The 25,000-nt window shown below is 43.8% G+C and overlaps 1 protein-coding gene across 1 annotated transcript; it reads right to left on the bottom strand.

The window, feature by feature from the left end:
* Positions 1 to 16,483: 16,483 nt before the first annotated feature.
* LOC118378682 (40S ribosomal protein S19) lies at positions 16,484 to 22,531 on the bottom strand. The gene is made up of 6 exons (XM_035765663.2): positions 22,458 to 22,531; positions 21,455 to 21,525; positions 19,688 to 19,788; positions 19,300 to 19,483; positions 17,751 to 17,805; positions 16,484 to 16,775 (listed from the first exon to the last, which is right to left on the bottom strand). The coding sequence occupies exons 2-6, from the start codon at positions 21,523 to 21,525 to the stop codon at positions 16,731 to 16,733; spliced, it is 456 nt and encodes a 151-aa protein (XP_035621556.1). The 5' UTR covers positions 22,458 to 22,531; the 3' UTR covers positions 16,484 to 16,730.
* Between the last annotated feature and the right edge of the window lie 2,469 nt (positions 22,532 to 25,000).

The following is a 25,000-nucleotide window of genomic DNA, read 5'->3' as shown; positions in this document are numbered from 1 at the left end:
AAGAACTGTGGGAAGGGTTAGTAAACCTTTCATTTAGAAACAAGAACTGTAATAGGGAAGGGTTAGGCTAAACCTTTCACTTAGAAACAAGAACTGTGTGTGTGTGTGTGTGTGTGTGTGTGTGTGTGTGTGTGTGTGTGTGTGTGCGTGCGTGTGTGTGTGTGTGTGTGTGTGTGTGTGTGTGTGTGTGTGTGTGTGTGTGTGTGTGTGTGTGTGTGTGTGTGTGTGTGTGTGTGTGTGTGTGTGTGTGGAGCTATAGTCTGTGGTTGGCTGTGTGTACCCTATAGATCTGGTAACAGTCCAACTCTCTGTGCTCCAAGTCACCTCAAACCACCCCATTCACCCCAAACTCCACTCATGTCTCACTCACTTCCTCACTGTCAGCAACAGTGGTCTAGCTGTTATGTCATGCCCTGACACATGAACCCGTGTTCATTTATCATCACTGTTAGTATCTGTGATGACAAATCACTGATGACTGCAGCCACACTGTATAGACCTTACAGTACTTCTCAATCTGTGAGGCGGTGTGTGGCGGGAACCATGGAACCAAATCCTCTTTGTAGAGGGAAAATACTGTAATCAATGAGCATTGAGTAAATTTACACACTGACATAATCTTCCTGTCTTTCATTGGCCCTGTCACTCACCCTCTCCTCCTCGTCTTTCTCTTCTTCATCCTCCTCTTCATCTCGTGCCCCTCCTTGTGTCTGCTTCTGCTTTCCAAGAGAGTCAACTCCTCAGCTCATCTGCATGCAAAGTGCCCTGGTTCCAGCTGTGAACGAGGGATTGAAATGGAAATGGAATAGAGAAAGAACTGATTACGCTCCTCTAACGCACGCCATGCCTCCTGGCTGGCCCACCAGCTGAGTACAGAGAAAGAGGGAGAGAAAGAAAGAGAGAGTAGGGGCCGCGTTAGAAGAAAGAGAGAGAGGAGTCAGAATTAGTTGAGAGAGAAGGTACAAAGTAAGTGGAGGGACCAAGACATATCAGAATGGAGAAAGTCTTTATATACGGGCTAGACATTAAGTGGGCCAGTCTAACAAGGGTCCTGTTAGCACAGGGGTGGGCCATTCCAGTCCTCGAGAGCCTGATTCGTGCCACAGTTTTGCTCCAGCCCCAGCTAACACACCTGACACCTTAATAATCACCTAATCATGATCTTCAGTTTAGAATGCAATTTGATTAATCAGCTGTGTTTGCTAGGGATGGAGAAGAAGTGTGACACCAATCAGGCCCTGGAGAACTGGAGTTGCCCACCCCTGTGTTAGCAGCATACTGTGTCATCAATGCAAGGTGCATAATATGTATAGGGATTGCAACTTTGCATCCGTCCCATTATGGCGTCTGTGCAGCAGGTAGCCTAGCGGTTAGAGCATTGGGCCAGTAATTTAAAGGTCGCTGGTTCGAATCCCCAAGCCAACTAGCTGAAAAACTGTCCATGTGCCCTTGAGCAAGGCACTTAACCCTAATCGCTCCTGTAAGTCACTCTAGATAAGAATGTCTGCTATATGGCTAAAATGTCAAATAGATGTCTTATAGTGCCTACGGAAAGTATTCAGACCCCTTGACATGTTACGTTACAGCCTTATTCTGAAATGGATTGGGGAAAAAAACTCACTCATCCATCTTCACACAACACCCCATAATGACAAAGCGAAAACAGACTTTTTGAATTTTTTGCAAATGTATTAAATATAAAAAACTGAAATACCTTATTTGCATAAGTATTCAGACCCTTTCGTATGACACTCCAAATTGAGCTCAGGTGCATCCTGCTTCCATTGATCATCCTTGAGATGGACTCCAATCAAGTTGTAGAACATCTGTGGTAAATTCAATTGATTGGACATGATTTGGAAAGGCAAAAACTTGCCTATATAAGGTCCCACAGTTGACAGTGCATGTCAGAGCAAAAACCAAGCCGTGAGGTCAAAGGAATTGTACATAGAGCTCCGAGACAGGTTTGTGTCGAGGCACAGATCTGGGGAAGGGTACCAAAAACTTTCTGCAGCATTGAAGGTCCCCAAGAACACAGTGGCCTCCATCATTCTTATATGGAAGAAGTTTGAAACCACCAAGACTCGTCCTAGAGCTGGCCGCCCGGCCAAACCGAGTAATCAGGGAGAAGGGCCTTCGTCAGGGAGGTGACTAAGAACCCGATGGTCACTCTGACAGAGCTTTAGAGTTCCTCTGTGGAGATGGGAGAACCTTCCAAGCATCTCTGCAGCACTCCACCAATCAGGCCTTTATGGTAGATTGGCCAGACGGAAGCCACTCTTCAATAAAAGGCACATGACAGCCTGCTAGTTTGCCAAAAGTCACCTAAAGACTCTCAGACCATGAGCAACAAGATTCTCTGGTCTGATGAAACCAAGATTGAACTCTTTGGTCTGAATGCCAAGCGTCATGTTCGGAGGAAACCTGGGACCATCCCTACGGTGAAGCATGGTGGTGGCAGCATCATTCTGTGGGGATGTTTTTCAGCGAGACTAGTCAGGATCGAGGAAAAGATGAACGGAGCAAAGTACAGAGAGATCCTTGATGAAAACCTGCTCCAGAGCGCTCAGGACCTCAGACTGGGGCAAAGTTTCACCTTCCAACAGGACAACGACCCTGAGCACACAGCCAAAACAACACAGGAGTGGCTTCGTGACAAGTCTCTGAATGTTCTTGAGTGGCCCAGTCAGAGCTTGGAGATCAAACATCTCTGGAGAGACTTGAAAATAGCTGTGCAGCAACGCTCCCCATCCAACCGAGCTTAAGAGGATCTGCAGAGAAGAATGGGAGAAACACTCCAAATACACGTGTGCCAAGCTTGTAGCGTCATACCCAAGAAGACTCAACGCTGTAATCGCTGACAAAGGTGCTTTAACAGGGTCTGAATACTTATGTAAATGTAATATTTCCTCATTTAAAAATAAATATATTTGCAAGCATTTCTAAAAACCTGTTTTTTGCTTTGTCATTATGGGGTATTGTGTGTAGATTGATGGGGGAAATAAGGCTGTAACGTAACAAAATGTGGAAAAGGTCAAGGGGTCTGAATACTTTCCGAATGCACTGTATATAGGTCTTACCCATGGGTCAAAAGCAGAGCAGGAGTGTGAATATTTATTTATTTAATTTATATTTATGTGGTGATATTGTAAAGCACACACACAGAGACACACACACATATAGGCAGATACAGTCTGACACTGCTAGGTGATTTAAAGGGAGAGGTGGAATGAGCTGCATCTGGTTCTATTTGATATTATTGTTACGATTAAAGGAGAAGTGTGTGGTTGCAATGAGGCAGAACATGTTTATCTGTTGTCTGTGGTAGGATATCCCAAACACACACACACACACACACACACACACACACACACACACACACACACACACACACACACACACACACACACACACACACACACACACACACACACACACACACACACACACACACACACTCCCTGCAACACACACAGGCAGATGCTGACACATTGACACAGTGTGCTCCTAATTGCCCTTACACGTTTTACCTGATTAAACCCCAGCCGTTCCCCAGCCGTTCCCCAGCTGTTCCCCAGCTGTTCCCCAGCCGTTCCCCAGCCGTTCCCCAGCCGTTCCCCAGCCGTTCCCCAGCCGTTCCCCAGCCGTTCCCCAGCCGTTGACCTTGAACCACAGAGAGCGACGGGACTGGAGGAAGACATTGACTGACACATAGATAGAGAAGTGACTCACACTCACAGGGCCAGAAAGTATGCTGACACAAGACAATGTAGAGAAATGGAATCACAAGGTTAAGCAAATATTTCTGCCTCTAGTCCTGCATGTCTGTCCAAAATATTGGGAAATTATACATGATTATTATATTATGCACTGGTTTCTTTCTATTGTTAGAATGAAAAGAGAAGTGTCTGGTTACAATGAGGGAAACATGTTGCCTGGATGCAGTGGTGGGGGATTACACACACACACACACACACACACACACACACACACACACACACACACACACACACACACACACACACACACACACACACACACACACACACACACACACACACACACACACACACACACACACACACACACACACACACACACACACAGGTAATGTCTAGGGGGCTGCCATTTAACAGCATTTGTATTCATGAGATTCCAGTGTCCTAGCGAGGCTGGTAAGAACAGAGCAGAGCAGTACAGTAGCAGGGAACACTGGTCTCAGCTGTTATAGTCTGATGGAGGAGAGAGAGAGACGCTGGGCCCATTAACAATTTATACATCATGAGGCAGGCAACCATGACCCTCTCTTCATTACTGCCCAGGGCCCGCAGGCATATGCATAATGTTAGCTTAATGTTGTTATACCAACCACTGGGAGAGTCAGACCATTCCATAATGTTAGCTTAATGTTGGTATACCAACCACTGGGAGAGTCAGACCATTCCATAATGTTAGCTTAATGTTGGTATACCAATCACTGGGAGAGTCAGGCCATTCCATAATGTTAGCTTAATGTTGGTATACCAACCACTGGGAGAGTCAGACCATTCCATAATGTTAGCTTAATGTTGGTATACCAACCACTGGGAGAGTCAGACCATTCCATAATGTTAGCTTAATGTTGGTATACCAACCACTGGGAGAGTCAGACCATTCCATAATGTTAGCTTAATGTTGATATACCAATCACTGGGAGAGTCAGACCATTCCATAATGTTAGCTTAATGTTGGTATACCAACCACTGGGAGAGTCAGACCATTCCATAATGTTAGCTTAATGTTGGTATACCAACCACTGGGGGAGTCAGACCATTCCATAATGTTAGCTTAATGTTGGTATACCAACTACTGGGAGAGTCAGACCATTCCATAATGTTAGCTTAATGTTGGTATACCAACTACTGGGAGAGACCATTCCAAAAGCTCCACTGTAAGATCTAAGATGGATGCCTGTCGTTTGGCTTGCTAGTAATGGGGGGAACAGTGAGGGGCTTATGATTGGTGTCAATGTTCAAAACTGCCCTGCAGTGACAATTCCTATGATTGGCATGTCATCCAATACAAGGCCATTACCATGGATCTGAGGGGTCTTGTGGAATAGATGAAACTGCCATTTTAAGATGACAATGGTTTCGATATTTCCTTAAATACAAGACTACATAGGCCTACAGACACATGGAGGATCGGAGGGTTCTTATATAACATTAAAACATAACAGTGATTCCATATATCATTTATATATTATATACAGTGCATTCAGAAAGTAGTCAGACCCCTTGACTTTTTCCACATTTTGTTGTTACAGCCTTATTCTAAAATTGATTAAATAAAAACAATTCCTACTCATCAATCTACACACAATACCCCATAATGACAAAGCAAAAACAGGTTTTTCACATTTTTTGCAAATATATTAAACATTTAAAACTGAAATATGACATTTACATAAATATTTAGACCTTTTACTCAGTACTTTATTGAAGCACCTTTGGCAGCAATTACAGCCTTGAGTCTTCTTGGGTATGACACGACAAGCTTGGCACACATGTATTTGGGGAGTTTCTCCCGTTCTTCTCTGCAGATCCTTTCAAGCTCTGACAGGTTGGATGGGGAGCATCGCTGCATAGCTATTTTCAGGTCTCCAGAGATGTTTGATCGGGTTCAAGAACGGGTTCCGGCTGGGCCACTCAAGGACATTCAGAGACTTGTCCCGAAGCCACTCCTGTGTTATCTTGCCTGTGTGCTTAGGCTCATTGTCCTGTTTGAAGGTGTACCTTTGCCCTAGTCTGAGGCCCTGAGCGCTCTGGGGCAGGTTTTCATCAAGGATCTCTCTGTACTTTGCTCCATTCATCTTTCTCTCGATCCTGACTAGTCTCTCAGTCCCTGCCACTGAAAAACATCCCCACAGCATGATGCTGCCACCACCATGCTTCAATGTAGAGATGGTGCCAGGTTTCTTCCAGATGTGACACTTGGCATTCAGGCCAAAGTGTTCAATCTTCGTTTCATCAGACCAGAGAATCTTGTTTCTCATGATCTGAGTCCTTTAGATGACTTTTGACAAAGTCAAAGCGTGCTGTAATGTGCATTTTACTGAGGATTGGTTTCTGTCTGGCCACTCTACCATAAAGGCCTGATTGGTGGAGTGCTGCAGAGATGGTTGTCCTTCTGGAAGGTTCTCCTAAGGTTCTCCTGGAAGGCTCTCCACAGAGGAACTCTGGAGCTCTGTCAGAGTGACCATCGGGTTCTTGGTCAACTCCCTGACCAAAGCCCTTCTCCCCCGATTACTCAGTTTGGCTGGGCGGCCAGCTCTAGGAAGAGTCTTGGTGGTTTCAAACTTCTCCATTTAAGAATGATGGCCACTGTGTTCATGTGTTGGAGCTCTATGGACAATTCCTTGGCTCGACCTCATGGCTTGGTTTGTGCTCTGACATGCACTGCTAACTGTGGGACCTGACATAGACAGGTGACTCCAATCAAGTTGTAGAAACATCTCAAGGATGAGCAATGGAAACAGGATGCACCAGAGCTCAATTTGGAGTTTCATAGCAAAGGCTCTGAATACTTATTTTAAATCAATTTGCAAACATTAAAAAAAATATGTTTTTGCTTTGTCATTATGGGTTATTGTGTGTAGATTGATGAGGAAAAAATGTATTTAATATATTTTAGAAAAAATGTGGTAACGTAACAAAATGTGGAAAAAGTCAAGGGGTCTGAATACTTTCTGAATGCACTGTTTAAAGCCTCTAGTGATGCTATGTACATACAAGGTGATTTGAATGATGGGAAATGCATTAGAATGGCTTAGGAAATGAATGCTGCATTACCATTTGCAGAGATTGTGCAGAGTAGAATACTATGAAGGTGGTCCTAGTGAGTTCAAGTATATTAGAGGCAGAGATAAAAATGGGAAAGAAAGTATTTGAAAGCAGACAAAGTTTGGACTGAATTCAAGCTCTTCCTCAACCTTCTTCACCTGACAGACAGGGGCACCCACACACAAACACACGCACAGGCACACAGGAACATTGGGGCAATGACTCTGAAGGACAGACATGTTTATCTGGCCATTCAGGGGATAAGATACTCAAACAGTGCTTCCTGGTTACAAGGACAAAGACAGAACCCTCTTTCTGTAAGAGGGAACGAGAGAGTGAAAGGGAGGCTGTAGAAAGACAGACAGAGGAAAGGAGAGAAAGAGAGAGGGAGAAAGAGAGACAGATACAGTGCCTTGCGAAAGTATTCGGCCCCCTTGAACTTTGCGACCTTTTGCCACATTTCAGGCTTCAAACATAAAGATATAAAACTGTATTTTTTTGGTGAAGAATCAACAACAAGTGGGACACAATCATGAAGTGGAACGACATTTATTGGATATTTCAAACTTTTTTAACAAATCAAAAACGGAAAAATTGGGCGTGTAAAATTATTCAGCCCCTTTACTTTCAGTGCAGCAAACTCTCTCCAGAAGTTCAGTGAGGATCTCTGAATGATCCAATGTTGACCTAAATGACTAATGATGATAAATACAATCCACCTGTGTGTAATCAAGTCTCCATATAAATGCACCTGCACTGTGATAGTCTCAGAGGTCCGTTAAAAGTGCAGATAGCATCATGAAGAACAAGGAACACACCAGGCAGGTCCGAGATACTGTTGTGAAGAAGTTTAAAGCCGGATTTGGATACAAAAAGATTTCCCAAGCTTTAAACATCCCAAGGAGCACTGTGCAAGCGATAATATTTAAATGGAAGGAGTATCAGACCACTGCAAATCTACCAAGACCTGGCCGTCCCTCTAAACTTTCAGCTCATACAAGGAGAAGACTGATCAGAGATGCAGCCAAGAGGCCCATGATCACTCTGGATGAACTGCAGAGATCTACAGCTGAGGTGGAAGACTCTGTCCATAGGACAACAATCAGTCGTATATTGCACAAATCTGGCCTTTATGGAAGAGTGGCAAGAAGAAAGCCATTTCTTAAAGATATCCATAAAAAGTGTTGTTTAAAGTTTGCCACAAGCCACCTGGGAGACACACCAAACATGTGGAAGAAGGTGCTCTGGTCAGATGAAACCAAAATTGAACTTTTTGGCTACAATGCAAAATGTTATGTTTGGTGTAAAAGCAACACAGCTCATCACCCTGAACACATCATCCCCACTGTCAAACATAGTGGTGGCAGCATCATGGTTTGGGCCTGCTTTTCTTCAGCAGGGACAGGGAAGATGGTTAAAATTGATGGGAAGATGGATGGAGCCAAATACAGGAACATTCTGGAAGAAAACCTGATGGAGTCTGCAAAAGACCTGAGACTGGGACGGAGATTTGTCTTCCAACAAGACAATGATCCAAAACATAAAGCAAAATCTACAATGGAATGGTTCAAAAATAAACATATCCAGGTGTTAGAAGTCAAAGTCAAGACCTGAATCCAATCGAGAATCTGTGGAAAGAACTGAAAACTGCTATTCACAAATGCTCTCCATCCAACCTCACTGAACTCGAGCTGTTTTGCAAGGAGGAATGGGAAAAAAATTCAGTCTCTCGATGTGCAAAACTGATAGAGACATACCCCAAGCGACTTACAGCTGTAATTGCAGCAAAAGGTAGCGCTACAAAGTATTAACTTAAGGGGGCTGAATACTTTTGCATGCCCAATTTTTCAGTTTTTGATTTGTTAAAAAAGTTTGAAATATCCAATAAATGTCGTTCCACTTCATGATTGTGTCCCACTTGTTGTTGATTCTTCACAAACAAATACAGTTTTATATCTTTATGTTTGAAGCCTGAAATGTGGCAAAAGGTCGCAAAGTTCAAGGGGGCCGAATACTTTCGCAAGGCACTGTATATATATATATATTTATAGAGAGGGAGAGAGAGGAGTAAAACAGGGGGGTCAAGTAGGGATCTAGGCTAAAGAGGGAGCATTGGAATTTGCCTGGGGGGGAGGGGAGAGAGGAGAGAGGCTGGGGTCAGAGGTCACTGTGTAGAAGAGAGAAGTGAGGGACCAGGGGACAAACACACAATCGCCTCACAGGGACCCTAAATGAGCTCTCTAACCTTATGAACCCCCACCACACACACACGCACACATGCAAACAGCATATCGGAGCAAAGTGTAATCTAAAGAGGGGGGCTGCAGAGTGTGTGTTTAAGCCCAAAGGGACACCCACAGAACTCCGCACAAAGACATCTCACTAAGGCAGGCCATTCAATTGGCTTATCAAAGTTTCACACACTCTCGGTCATAAATACTAATTCTCTATGATAAGCCATCTTTATCTTTAATTTTCTAGTTGTCAGAGATTATACTCATTAATTCAGGCCATTGTAATCATAATTACTTTTATAGTAATTTGGCCATTGTGTTTCTCAACCTCCTGAATATGTACATAAATCTGCATGTCTAAAAATGTGATTAAAAATGATTTCTATAATGGATGATGAATGTATCAAGGGAATTAACTTTGGAGAGTAGCAGAAAGCCAAAACGGAATATGGTGGCAAGGCTTTTCAGAAGACAGGGCCAGACAGGAGGGGGGGTATAATGGGAGAGGGGAGAATGGGGAAGTAGCCAAGAGGGTGAAGTGGAAGAAGGAGCAACAGATATATATATATATACAGTACATAATGTGACATTTGAAATGTCTCTATTCTTTTGGAACTTCTGTGAGTGTAATGTTTACTGTTAATTTGTATTGTTAATGACACTTTTGTTTATTATCTACTTCAAATGCTTTAGCAATGTTAACATATGTTTCCCATGTTTCCCAATTCAAAGCCCTTGAATTTAATTTAAATGAGAGACCTGAGGAGAAAAAGAAGGACAGAGTGAGAGAGGAGGGGGTGGAGGGATGAAGAAATTTTTATTTATTTTATTTAACCTTTACTAACTAGGCAAGTCAGTTAAGAACAAATTCTTATTTACAATGACAGCTTACCAAAAGGCAAAAGACCTCCTGCAGGGACGGGGGCCTGGGATGAAAATAAATAAATACAAAACACACATCACAACAAGAGAGACAAGAGAGACAACACTGCATAAAGAGAGACCTAAGACAACAACATAGCAAGGCAGCAACACATATGAAGACAAGCTAAAGGTGGGAAGGAAGGTAGGGGGTTAGAATAGCCCAGTAGCCAATATTTAGATTTCTAGATAGGTAGGGAAGTGTTTTCTGTCAGCAAACATGCACAGCTTAATCACCTTTGACAAGTCTGTTGTTTTACCCCCACTCCTATTCTACTACCACCCTCTCTCTCTCCAGGGTCCCCCTCTCTCCAGGGTCCCTCTCTCTCTCCAGGGTCCTTCTCTCTCTCCAGGGTCCCTCTCTCTCTCCAGGCTCCCTTCTCTCTCTCCAGGGTCCCTCTCTCTCTCCAGGGTCCTTCTCTCTCTCCAGGGTCCCTCTCTCTCTCCAGGGTCCCTTCTCTCTCTCCAGGGTCCCTCTCTCTCTCCAGGGTCCCCCTCTCTCCAGGGTCCCTCTCTCTCTCCAGGGTCCTTCTCTCTCTCCAGGGTCCCTCTCTCTCTCCAGGGTCGCTTCTCTCTCTCCAGGGTCCCTCTCTCTCTCCAGGGTCCCTCTCTCTCTCCAGGGTCCCTCTCTCTCTCCGGGGTCCCTCTCTATCTCCCCATCTATTATTTGAAAAAGAGAGAGAGACTCATTGTCCCAGTGCCAAGTTATCTATCGCCTGTGTTTGTCTGTGTAAAAAGCATCTGCTCTGTGCCTTCCCTCTCAGCCAACCCCCACCCCACCAACCCCACCCTCTGTGACAGGTGGGGGGGATTGAGGCAGCAATCTACCAATCGAGCAAAGGAAAGACACACACACACCGGCTGGGGGCAGTACCACACACACACACGGTGCCGGGCTGGCTGGGCGGTACACTGCCAGTTAACACCACCTGCCCCAAACACAAACACAAGATGACAGATCAGTTGTGCCTGCATACAGAAACCAAGTAGCAAGACACACATACACACACACGCGCACGCGCACGCGCACGCGCACGCTCATGCAGACCAAGTTTTGTGCCGCTCATCAAAGTCTACAGACAGACAAGGGGCTAACCTCAAACTTGTGCCACACACACACAAACCAACGCACACACACCAATTTGTCACTTAACTACCACAGACCTACTGGCACACAAGGGACCGACTACAACTGAAGGCACTCCTGGTGGTTTAACTCTAAGTACTTACAGTATACATACAACAATGAAGGCACTGAAAATTGGGTGGTCGGGACTGGGAGGTTGCTACCCAAGCTGTTTAGAGACTTACTCCAGCTCATAGAAGAGTTTAACCTCAGCCTTTTCCCTAGGACTAAAACTATAAACACACACATGCAGCAAGCCCAGAGCCCAACCCTTCTACCAGTCCTTCAGCTCTCTCTGTTGGTTTAGCTAATGAGCTTTACTATGGGTTTCCCTCAGTGGAGGCTGGTGAGGGGAGGACGGCTCATAATAATGACTGGAATGGAGTAGAATGGAGTGAATGGAATGGTATCAAGCAAATGAAAACCATGTTTTGATACCATTCACTCCATTACAGCCATTATTATGAGCCGTCCTCCCCTCACCAGCCTCCACTGGTTTCCCTCTGTACGTTGACTTCACTCCTCTCATGGCATCAACTCACACGATAACAATGTGTTGTTGAGAATTGAGTAGACTGCCAGTATTTAGATAATTTACTACCACACACTGACATTGTGTTGGGTCCCTGGGATGTTTGAGTGGACAGGAAACACAGCTGATTCATCTGGTGAAAGAGGAGATAATATCATCCACCACAACACAACAGTGTTTCTTAAAACCCATTGGGATGTGGAGCAGGAGAAACAGTAAGCTGCTCAGTGGCGATGGACTCGGAGGAAAGTCTCAGTCTTGATCTGGCCACATTAAGAATTGTGGGTAGTCTTCGTCTTTCCTCTGAAGGAGACCCTGCCAGGGGGGATAAGGAGGGGGGCAGGGGGGGTGTGAGGGAGAGGGAGACAGGTTGGGAGTTGGAAGAACCTCATGATAGTGGTACTATTTTTACTGTTTTTGAGAGTAGTACGGCAGAGAGATTTTCCAGTTATCAGCTGGTAGCAGCCTGAGGATGTAGGATCCTAGACGACATCCAATTTGTCAGCGTATTCTATTCAGGCCAAGACTAGGTGCAGCTGCCTCCAATCTACAGTACTGAATGGCTAAAACACTATGATGTGCATTAAGTTCATTTGATAATTGTTTCACAGTGGTAATTGCTGTTGTTGGGGACCACACCGGTAATTATCTCTCTGCCCCCCACACACACACACACACACTCACTCCCCCCCTCCACACACACACATATATATACACACACACACACACATATACACACACACTCCCCTCCACCCACATATACACACACACACACACCCCCTCCACACACACACATACACAAATAAAAGGCCAGAATAAAAGACTGCCATTAAAAGCAAGCTCTTTCTCCCTCCATACTGAGAACAATGGGAGATGGGAGTAAAGCCTAGCAGAGCAGCTTGGTGTTAGACAGAGCCTCTGTCTAACAGTAGCAAGTGAACAAACAGCACTCACCTCCTCTGGTGCATTCCGCACATTTCTCCCTATCACTCAAGGACATGTTTATCCTTCTCCATCTCCTCAAAATTACAGAGTAGAGAAAGATAGGGAGCCAAGGGAGGGAGGGAGGGAGGGTGGAGGGAGGGGTTTGGGTGTTCCAGAACAGCTGTTATTCAAAAACAGGGAGGGAGAGGAAGAAACAGAGAGAGAGGAAGAAACAGAGAGAGAGGGGGATGAGACAGAGGTATAAAATGTCTACTGATTAATATCACCTGAGAGACGGGGGAAACTTGATGGAGCAGCGTTATGATGATTGATGAAAAATAGATGAGACAGTCTTGTATACATTTGACAAGGGAATACACCGGCACAGAGCTGGCCAGTGTACCTACACAGATGCACGAGGTGGAAAAACTATTCAATAGTCATACTTGAGTAAAAGTAAATGCAATACAGCAAAATCCTTATGTTAAGCAAACAAGATATGGCACGATTTCCTTATTATTATTATAGTATTTATTTTTTGCCGCCAGGGGCACACTCCAACATTCAGACGTCACTTACAAACTAACTGAGTCTGCCAGATCAAAGGCAGTAGGGATGACCAGGGATGTTCTCTTGATAAGTGTGTGAATTGGACCATTTTCCTCTTCTCTTAAGCTTTCAAATTGTAAGTCCTTTTGGGTGTCAGGGAAAATGTATGGAGAAAAAAGCATTTTATTTTCTTTAAAGTATTTCTACTTAAGAACTTTACACCACTGACACACACACAAAGCCCCAGTAGTCAGTGAATGAGAGATTGGCAAACACAGCAGGCTTAGTGTTCAGAAATCAACACACATGGTATCACGCAAACACAGAAACAACACACACTGTCTATCTGACACCCAAACACAAACACAGAAGCCAGTACAAACAGCCACACTTGTTAGTAACAGTCTCAGAGCAAATATGGCAATCTGTTTAATTTCAGCTTTGCTGTGTGTGGCCATGGAATACAACTGAAAGGTTTGAGTAGGCCAGTGGTGGCTGGTGGCACTTTTAATGGGGAGGACGGGCTCATAGTAATGGCTGAAATGGAATGGTATCAAACACATCAAACACCTGGTTTCCATGTGTTTGAGGCCATTACATTCACTCCATTCATTATTATGAGCCGTCCTCCCCTCAACAGCCTCCTCTGGAGTAGGCCTATGACACCATCTCTAAATCCTAAAAAGGAAATTAATTAAACAGAATGAAATGATCATATGGCTGTTTTAACCTTTACATCTGACCGTTTGAATTGAAAACAAGCATTGCCACGCCACAAAACTCTGAACTTAGATTCAATCTGGACCATGGAAGATCTGCGTTATAGCAGGATTGACATTTAAAAGATTGCGCCAACATATTCAACATTTACCATTAATGTGTTCTCCGCGAACGTGGGAACGTTGCCTTTGAATCTGGCCCCTTCTCACTAATCTGGAAAACCCAGCACTAAAATGTGGCATAATTGCATCAGAGATTATAGTCTCATAAATGTCCAAAAACTAAAGTTCCTAGTTACATGGCTGTGAAAATGCGTTGAAAACCATTGGTCTAAGTGCATCCAGGCTGTATCACATCCGGCCATGATTGGGAGTGTCATAGGGTGGTGCACAATTGGCCCAGCATCGTCCGGGTTTGGCCATCATTGTAAATAAGAATTGGTTCTTAACTGACTTGCCTAGTTAAATATATAAAAATAAATTATGTCTTGTTCCACCATAAAGACTAGTCATCTCTTTGGATGGCAACCCAATTTGTGAAAACATTCCCTGTACTGTGTCGCTCTCTGGTGGATGTCTGAGGTACAACAGGGGCCATCTCATAAGGTTAAATCCTCTGCTTATCTCGTATTGCAGGGGTTTAGTTAATCTTTTGCCATGCTAACACCTGTCCATTCCTGCCTCCAGGTGCATAGGTGGCAAGGGATTATAAGAATTGGGCCTGTGCATTACAGTTACTGAGGAAATACAGGTATTGACTTAAAGTGGTAAAGACCCATCATTACTTTATAAGAAGCAGCCAGTCTGGACCAATCATGTATACGTACGAACACTAGATTGCAACACTATGCATTGGCCAATATGAAGCTTTAAAGACAGTCTGCCATATTGGTACTCCTCAGAAGAGACAATCGTCCATAGGAATGAATGGAATCCTACATTATTGTAATGTAATGTTTCGTGGACAAAATTACATATTTAAGTATTTCTTTGTTGTAGTAACAGTAAATACACAAAAAAAATCTACACCGAAGAAAAATAAATGCAATATGCCACAATTTCCAAGATTTTACTGAGTTACAGTTCATATAAGGATATCAATTGAAATAAATGCATTAGGCCCTAATCTATGAATTTCACATAACTGGAAATACAAAAGCATCTGTTGGTCACAGATACCATAAAAAAGGTAGTGGCGTGGATCAGAAAAGCAGCCTTATCTGGTGTGACCACCATTTGCCTTATTAATCTCCTTCACATGTGTGTTGATCAGTCTGGTGATTGTGGCATGTGGAATGTTGTCCCACTCCTCTTCAATAATGGCTGTGCAAAGTTGCTGAATATTGGCGTGAACAGGAACACGCTGTCGTACACTTCGATCCAGAGCATCACATACAAGCTCAATGGGTGACCTGTCTGGCGAGTATTCAGGCCATGGAAGAACTGGAACATTTTCAGCTTCCAGGAATTGTCTACAGATCCTTGTGACACGGGGCCATGCATTATCATGCTAAAACATGTGATGGCGGCGGATGAATGGTGCAACAATTGGCCTCAGGATCTCATCACGGTATCTCTGTGCATTCAAATTACCATCAATAAAATGCAATTGTGTTCATTGTCTGTAGCTTATGCCTGCCAATACCACAATGTTGACATCAGCAAACAGCTCACCCACATGCCATACACACCGTCTGCCATCTGCCCAGTACAGTAGAAACCGGGATTCATCCATGAAGAGCACACTTCTCCAGTGGTCATCGGTGAGCATTTGCCCACTGAAGTCAGTTACGACACTAAACAGCAGCCAGGTCAAGACGAGCATGCAGAAATTCAGTTGTGCAAACCCAGTTTTATCAGCTGTCCATGTGGCTGGACAATCCAGCAGGTGAAGAAACCGGATGTGGAAGTGCTAGGATGGCGTGGTTACATGTGCTCTGCAGCTGTGAGACCGTTTGGACGCACTACCTAATTCTATAAAATGACATTGGAAGTGGCTTATGGTAGAGAAATTAACATTAAATTATCTGGCTACAGCTCTGGTTCACATTACTGCAGTCAGCATGCCAATTGCACACCCTCAAAATATCTTACATCTGGCATTTATATTGGTTCAGTATACTTTAAGAAACTTTCATAGTAAGGCATCTAACATTTTTTTCTTTTTACGTGATCAGAGTGAACAAACAAAATATTTGTTTGAAGCAGTAATCACAGCTCGGTATAATAAAGAGATGCTCATGTCGCCGCCTTAACAGCAGAAAAATAGGCGACAAGTTCAGGTCCAAAATACACCCATAGCAACAGATTGGGCTTATTTGACAGATTTTGGCGCTCGAAACAGCCCACATGACCTCTTCCTCTGATAGTTGGAGGACATGCAAATCACATTTAACTTGACAGGTAACACAAGACTGCACTGAACACCCTAAGTGTGAGACATTTCTGCTGGGTGAGCTGTAGTAGAGTTCGGTCTCCTCTAGATGGCACTGTCGCATCAAGCCATATTCTCATACACGTATGGCCGATGTCAAGACAACTAGCAGCCCAAAGATCAATATGATGGTTTAACATTTTGAAGCTATGCATCGCTAAGACTCTGACAAAACTGGGGTACTGGTATGACAGGGTAAGAATTTAACTAAACTCAATATGAGTAATGTTTTGGAAGTTTATTGGAATTCAACAAAAAACCATTGTGCAGACTAAACAGACCACCATCCCAAAAACACCTACACTTCAATCTCGTCCCCCAATGACATCAAGACCAGAGGTTACATGGCTAACATCGGTATGCAAAACCATAAACCCATGAAAGCAAAGTTCTCATCTATTGTTGATAAATCCCAACTTGCTCAAGTTTGAAAAAACAGACAAGATTACACCTTCTCCAAAAACCATTTATTAAACTGTGGGGGCAGCCTTGGGGGGCAACTTCGCAGCTGCGACCTGGGGAAGCAAATCAAAACAAGACATTTAGTGCTGCAGATTTGTTCAGAGGTTACTTCAGTGAGTAAGTGGGCCTTCGATCTAACAAAGTAATGAGGCCCACATCACACTGGAATAAAACAGCTCGAGGACAATGACTTCACTAGAACCCCTCAGAAATGCCAATCATGTCACGACAGCACATGCCATACCTAGCTCCTTGGGATAAAAACTATTTCTAAACCATCAAAAACACCACAGGGGAAGCCAAGCCAGCCAATTGATGACACCACCATGTAACAGCCAGGGAGGGCCAGGTTAGTGAATCTAAATTCAGCTCATTACAAAGGACCAAGAGGGAAAAGCTGCACCATACGGTGGATTCAGTCAGCATGAAATTCCCTCTGCTTGTTTACCCTTGGATTGTCACACTGTTGTTCCTCCTAGGCAGACAGATTGCTGCCAACAGTGGCTGAGCTGCAGTTTCTTTTTACCACAGCAAACATTTATTTTTTTTTATTTTTTTAAATAAGACCGACATTCATAATGCAGGCTGTGAGGCTCAGGATTAAAGTCAGAAAATAAACAGACCAAGGACAGCAGGCTGAATGCTTGGGCAACACTGTGCTAATGCTCTCGTTACATGCACTGTGGGATGTTCTATCATCGAAGTGCAGGGTGACATGTTTCAGTGATGAAAAACTTGTTTCTGCAACAAAACATGTTGAATCGACTTTTTAGATAAGGGCCCACAGGCCTGATATGGTGAGGTACGAGGCAGTACCCTGGTCCCGGTCAGCCTTGGGCCTATTAAGCCTTTATTCCAGCCAAGCAAGGCAGCAGATGGCCCAGCGCTCTAACCGCTAGGCTAATAACTAAAAGGTTGATTTAACTTATTCGTTTTGCAGTTTGTCTGGAACAGGCCCGCACAACCCATGGACTCCCCAGAAGGTAGGTAACCAAAACCTGCTGGTGGGGTAAAAAGAAGGACTTCACCTGGCCAGCAATCCTGTCCAGATCTCTGGTTCCCTGGGCGGTTAGTCTGCGACCACTGTGAGAGAAGAGGTTCAGTCAGCAACAGAACTAATTAAACAAAGATTGTCACATGCGCAGAATACAATAGGTAGACTACAGTGAAATGTTTACGAGCACTTAACACTTATTTTTCTTAACTTCATTGTTGGTTAAGTAAAAAATAAATAATTAGAACAGCAGTAAAATAACAGTAGCGAGGTTATATACCGGTACAGAGACAATGTGCGGGTGCACCGGTTAGTTGAGGTAATTGAAGTAATATGTACATGTGGGTAGAGTTATTAAAGCGACTATGCATAGACAGTAGCAGCAGCATAAAGGGGGGCAATGCAAATAGTCTGGGTAGCCATTTGATTAACTGGCTTGGGGGTAGAAGCTGTTAAGAAGTCTTTAGGACCTAGACTTGGCGCTCCGGTACCACGCGGTAACAGAAAACAGTCTATGACTAGGGTGGCCGGGGTCTGAATTTTTAGGGCCTTCCTCAGACTCCTCCATACTAATGGATCAACTCCATTCTGTACAGTAACACAGCAAAGACTACATCAACATCCCTTACACAGGTCGACTGACAACAGAGACAGTAATGCCAGAGAAGGCAATGACATCCCTACACGCCCGCCATAGGATAAAATGTGCTCAACCATTTGCAGAAATTGCTACAAAACTACCAAATCAATTAAATCTGAACAAGCCTGGTAAGATCACAATAGTACATTTATCCAGATTTCATGCAAATAATATAATCAACACTTATGAAATTGAGCACTTGTAAGATGCTTTGTCTGTACACGGTTTTGTTCAGTGGGCAAAATGTTTTCAACAAAGGGAAGAAAACATTTTTTTTTAATCACTCTTAAGCGTTGCATGAAGCGTGAATTTAAAATAGTCAACCCAGTGGCGCTCTGGGACCAGTTCCACTGGCGCTCTGGGACCAGTTCCACTGGCGCTCTGGGACCAGTTCCAGTGGCGCTCTGGGACCAGTTCCAGTGGCGCTCTGGGACCAGTTCCAGTGGCGCTCTGGGACCAGTTCCAGTGGCGCTCTGGGACCAGTTCCAGTGGCGCTCTGGGACCAGTTCCAGTGGCGCTCTGGGACCAGTTCCAGTGGCGCTCTGGGACCAGTTCCAGTGGCGCTCTGGGACCAGTTCCAGTGGCGCTCTGGGACCAGTTCCAGTGGCGCTCTGGGACCAGTTCCAGTGGCGCTCTGGGACCAGTTCCAGTGGCGCTCTGGGACCAGTTCCAGTGGCGCTCTGGGACCAGTTCCAGTGGCGCTCTGGGACCAGTTCCAGTGGCGCTCTGGGACCAGTTCCAGTGGCGCTCTGGGACCAGTTCCAGTGGCGCTCTGGGACCAGTTCCAGTGGCGCTCTGGGACCGTTCATATCCAGTGTTTCCCTCTGTGCTCAGTAGAGATGTAGGATCTGCTTGCTTCCCTAAACCTAACCATAAGGACCAATGACAACGGCAACCTTGGCTCAGTGTCTAGGGATGTTCTAACCAGCATGGCTCTACTCACCCGTTGGGGTTCTTCTCCACCATCTTGAGAAGCTCGAGGGCCTGCAGCACCTTGCGGGCCACGTTTTTGGAACCGACACTGAAGTGGGCAGGGCACACACCGTTCCTCTGGCGACCACCATAGATCTTGGTCATGGAGCCCACACCGGCACCCCCACGCAGGTACAGGTGGCGCACTGTGGAAGCTGGGAGGAAAAAGAGGTTAACACCACTGATGGCCAGAGTCAATAATCTTATTCCATACTTCTGCACTAACAGTCAGGAAAATAATTTGTGGCCAATTTTGGTCTAAACCAATGCCAATAACAGATTGGCTCTACCACACTAGACTAACGGCCTGAGCAGACAGGTAGTCATGAAAGGAAGAATGTCAATGATCAAAATCATACCAGCTCTTGTGTAGAACCAGTTCTCATCGCTGGGGGCCAGCTCCTTGTGTTTGGCCAGCTTGACAATGTCCACCCAATCTGGGACCTTCAGCTTTCCTGACCTGGAATAGGAAAAGTCATACAGTTGAAGTGGGAAGTTTACATACACCTTAGCCAAATACATTTAAACCCAGTTTCACAATTCCTGACATAATCCTAGTAAAAATGCCCTGTCTTAGGTCAGTTAGGATCACAACTTTATTTTAAGAATGTGAAATGTTAGAATAGAATGATTTATTTAAGCTTTTATTTATTTCATCACATTCCCAGTGGGTCAGAAGTTTACATACACTCAATTAGTATTGGGTAGCATTGCCTTCAAATGAATTAACTTGGGACAAACGTTTCAGGTAACCTTCCACATGCGTCCCACAATAAGTTGGGTGAATTTTGGCCAATTCCTCCTGACAGCTGGTGTAACTTGAGTCAGGTTTGCAGGCCTCTTTGCACGCACAAGCTTTTTCAGTTCGTCGGGATTTGAGGTTACGGCTTTGTGGTCACTCCAATGAGTTATCGGTTGTCCTTAAACCATTTTGCCACAACTTTGGAAGTATGCTTGGGGTCATTGTCCAATTGGAAGACCCATTTGCGACCAAAAGTTAACTTCCTGACTGATGTCTTGAGATGGTGCTTCAATATATCCATATCATTTTCCTCCCTCATGAAGCCATCTATTTTGTGAAGTGTGCCAGTCCCTCCTGCAGCAAAGCACCCACACAACATGATGCTGCCACCCATGTGATGGTGTTCTTCGGCCTGCAATCGTCTCCCTTTGTCCTCCAAACATAACGAGGGTCATTATGGCCAAACAGTTCTTTTTTTGTTTCATCCGACCAGAGGACACTTCTCCAAAAAGTACCTTTGTCTCCATGTGCAGTTGCAAACCGTAGTCTGGCTTTTTTTATGGGTGGTTTTGGAGCAGTGGCTTCCTTGCAGAGCAGCCTTTAAGGTTGTCGATATAGGACTTGTTTTACTGTGGATATAGATACTTTTGTAGCCGTTACCTCCAGAATCTTCACACGGCCCTTTGCTGTTGTTCTGGGATTGATTTGCATTTTCACACCAAAGTACATCCATCTCTAGGAGACAGGTCTCCTTCCTGAGCAGTATGATGGCTGCGTGGTCCCATGGTGTTTATACTTGAGTACTATTGTACAGATGAACATGGTACCTTCAGGCGTTTGGAAATTGCGCCCAAGGATGAACCAGACTTGTGGAAGTCTACATCTTTTTTTCCCCGAGGTCTTGGCTGATTTCTTTTGATTTTCCCATGATGTCAAGCAAAGAGGTACTGAGTTTGAAGGTAGGTCTTGAAATACATCCACAGGTACACCTCCAATTGACTCAGGCTAATTGACAATTTATTGGAAGCTTCCAAAGCCATGACATCTATTTCTGGAATTTTCCAAGCTATTTAAAGACAGTCAACTTTGTGTATGTAAACTTCTGACCCACTGGAATTGTGATACAGTGAATTCTAAGTGAAATCTGTAAACAATTGTTGGAAAAACATGTCATGCACAAAGTAGATGTCCTAACCGACTTGCCAAAACTATAGTTGGTAACAAGAAATTTGTGGAGTGGTTGAAAAATTAGTTTTAATGACTCCAAGTCTAAGTCTGTTAGTCATTCACAAAAGCTCAATGCACTACAAAGCAAAAATTGAACAAGGCTCCACGTTTATGCAACTACATATACTTATATTACAGAACTGAGTGGAAAACTCACTTCTTTAGGAAAGCTGACAGGGCACGGACAAACTCCTGCTGGTTGACGTCTTTCACTGTGACACCAGGCATCTGCCAGAGAGGTAGAGAACTTCAATAGGAGGTACAATGTATGAATGATGCTATGTAGACTGCAACGAATGTCCTGGGTAGTTTGAGGTCCTGAGCACATTCAATATGTAGCCTAGATACTCATGTAACCAAAGGTTAGTTATATAGCTTTATGTAGACGATAGGATGACTCGACTGCCCCAATACTCAAAACAGTTCGTCTGATGACTACACGTCTATACACTACTATTGATAACCTTTCTGCAAACCACACTATCTAGCTAACTAGTTAGTTAACTCGCCAGATGGGTGATGAACAGCTTGCTTAAGGAGGCAACTAGTTAGTTGGCTAGCTAATTCTATAGGCTACTTATCTTCCTGTCAAACAGCGGCGATGGAAAACATTCACATCGTGATAATATACATTCCTCATATTGTGCGAAGTCCTGAATGATCTGAAGTCCAATTTTAGCAAAAATCTGATATCAGGCAAAACCATCGCCACCGTTAAATAAAATTATGGTAACTGGAGTTAGCCACAATGCTAGCAATGAACCTATAAACCGACACATGTAACCACATCAGAAATTCGAGGCAGAAAACCATAGTATAAGAAGGATCACAGTCCAACTGCCGACGAGCGTAACACATTCAAAAGGAAGACACCGTTAGCGCAGATAACATAATTGTCTTGTCTAAAATGGACAAACTAAACGCGAAATGTTTAGGCCCAATGCAAAGGCATGGGGGCAGCCATCACTGGAAGCTACGTGCGAGTGCCGCATGCAATTTTATTTTATTCTAAATAATCTACAGGACTCTATAGACTTTCCGGAAAACCCGGTATTTGTTAATTGATTGTTTAATGTATACGCGGTCAGTTATGGGAGAATAATTATCACGAAAATGTCATACAGTTGGTCAAATAAGGCCGAAGACCAGACATCCTTTACCTTGCTTGTGGACAGCGAGAGGAAGAGGGCAAGACGGGGTTTCCAGCCCGTGTTAAAACGGGCGGATCTCGTTTGTTCTCGCGAGATATGACCTCACCCTGTACATTCGTATTTTCCTCACCCCGGTTGATACATTTCTAGCCCAATCAGAGTAAAACCTGATGCATTTCAAAGCAGTTTGCAGTGCCCAAGGTTAAGGCTACATCACAATCAAAAGCATTGAATTATGAAATTGTCTGCAAAAGAAGTGGCACGTGCCCTGGAGCAGCAATAGGAATTAATTAGCAGGTTTTTTTTGTGGTATATGAAAGTACTTGTTTATTGCAGCAATAGGATACTAATGTCTAATGTTACTATAATCTGCACAGTGAATGCAATAACCAGGATGTAATTCAAAATTATGTTTTTATTATAATAATCTTGTGACATATCCCTGTGAAATGCATTGCAACCATATATTATCTTATGGTAAATATATAGATAAAATACATATATTTAAAAATATATATATTTTCCTTTATTAGTTTCCCTTAACCCTACCATCCCTCCCCTAATTGGAGTAAACCAATGGACCACAACACTTTACAGTTTATACATACTATATAAAACCATTTCTTATTCTTAAGGGATTTCTACAAATAGCCTACTGACAGAGATCATGATCAAATTCCTTTGAATTCTCAATCATTCTTTATTTCTCATGGTACATTTCATCCATGAAAAAAAAACAATGTCACTTAATTTGTTCTTTGTTATCCTGCCTGAAACACGGCACGTGTAAATGTACTGCTGCCTGAAACACGGCACGTGTAAATGTACTGCTGCCTGAAACAGGGCACGTGTAAATGTACTGCTGCCTGAAACAGGGCATGTGTAAATGTACTGCTGCCTGAAACACGGCATGTGTAAATGTACTGCTGCCTGAAACACGGCATGTGTAAATGTACTGCTGCCTGAAACAGGGCACGTGTAAATGTACTGCTGCCTGAAACACGGCACGTGTAAATGTACTGCTGCCACAGAACAATGCCCAAACCCTTCAGTGGAATAGAGATTGCGTTCTCTGTCCCTCTCTGATTTCTCTCCGTTGTTTTTCTCTGTTCATCATCTCTTCCATCTGTGCCATTATGTTTACACATGTTTGAGTGTCTCCTTTTGTGTGTGTGTGTGTGTGTGTGTGTGTGTGTGTGTGTGTGTGTGTGTGTGTGTGTGTGTGTGTGTGTGTGTGTGTGTGTGTGTGTGTGTGTGTGTGTGTGTGTGTGTGTGTGTGTGTGTGTGCGCATTTGTACATGTTCGATTGACTTGAGTGTGTGTGTCTGCGAGTATACGTGTTAACTATAACCTTGGTCTTTTTTATTTACTTATTTACAATGCTTGTGGTGACCTTTGCACAGCTCAGGTGGAAAGGTTAGCACTGCTTCAACATTGACACAATTGATATGTTTGTATAGACACGACCAGGAGATAGGTGGGCAGAGAGGGTAATCACGGTTTATGAATGTGAGTTTATTCTGTCAGTCAGCGCAGAAGAATAGAGTGAGAGGAAGAGATAGGGAGGTAAAGAGCGAGGGAAGGTTTACAGAGGACAGATTAGAACTGTCATAGACTTATATTTACATTTACATTTACATTTTAGTCATTTAGCAGACGCTCTTATCCAGAGCTGTACATCCACAACATATCAGGTAATTTGGTATTTTCTCATTTATTCTACTGTTCTAGACAGCTCTATTTTGGTATTTGGTGTTTTATTAGGATCCCCATTAGCTGTTGCGATAGAGCTGCAGCTTCTCTTCCTGGGGTCCACAAAATCATCTTCTGTTCTCTATCCATTCTCCTTCCATTATATTCTCTTTCATATTTTCTGTCATCCATTGAGATTCCTACTAAATCTAAAGCTCTGCCTGTGTAGTGTGGCTGTGAGTCTGTATGCTTGTGTTGTCTCTCAATGCTTAATTGATTAGCAAAAGTAAATTAATCACATTGAAAGCGACCAGTCACAGATTCAAACTGAAGACAACCACATAAGATGGAATGAACTCCAATAATTATTTTAAGGCCCTTCAAGGAGCAGGACAGGAGACAACTGTATCAACTGATTATGCAGCTGTATAAAACAATTATTATATATTCCAGTCAGTCATAATTATTATGAAAACGGACAACTTGTCGTCTGGATGTCCTGAAAAGGTCAAACTAATTATTCTGAGGAGACAGGTGGCATATTACAGAGCTAAATCTGCTATTTCAACATCCAGACGCTTTGCTTTATTTGAGACCATTGTTTGAAAATGTTCTGAAATTACCTGTCAATCACACTCGAGCAAGTTCACACCAATGTCTCCTGCTCTGTCTGTCTGCTGCAGTGTGTGATGTTAGCGGTCTGTTTCACAGAGCCTACCCTCTCTACACTGTGTTTGCATGGTGCTCACATCCTCAGTGTGAGTGCTCTGTCAGGTCCAGTCTACGCTGACCTTTTCACTCTCCAGGTACCAGTACAGGTCTCTAATACCTAGAACAAATATTTAACCATCTCTCCCCCT

This window comes from Oncorhynchus keta, chromosome 31 (genome assembly GCF_023373465.1).
Source record: "Oncorhynchus keta strain PuntledgeMale-10-30-2019 chromosome 31, Oket_V2, whole genome shotgun sequence".
In the NCBI taxonomy this organism is placed as follows: domain Eukaryota; kingdom Metazoa; phylum Chordata; class Actinopteri; order Salmoniformes; family Salmonidae; genus Oncorhynchus; species Oncorhynchus keta.
Note: the sequence above shows the minus strand (reverse complement) of the source record. Positions and strands in the feature narration are given on the sequence as shown.

Coding starts and splice junctions, on each gene's coding strand:
- LOC118378682 (XM_035765663.2), bottom strand. CDS start 21,525: ATGCCTGGTGTCACAGTGAAAGACGTCAACCAGCAGGAGTTTGTCCGT. Junction 19,484..19,687: donor CTGGTTCTACACAAGAGCTG/GTATGATTTTGA, acceptor TTTTCCTCCCAG/CTTCCACAGTGCGCCACCTG. Junction 17,806..19,299: donor GTGGAGAAGAACCCCAACGG/GTGAGTAGAGCC, acceptor CTTCTCTCACAG/TGGTCGCAGACTAACCGCCC.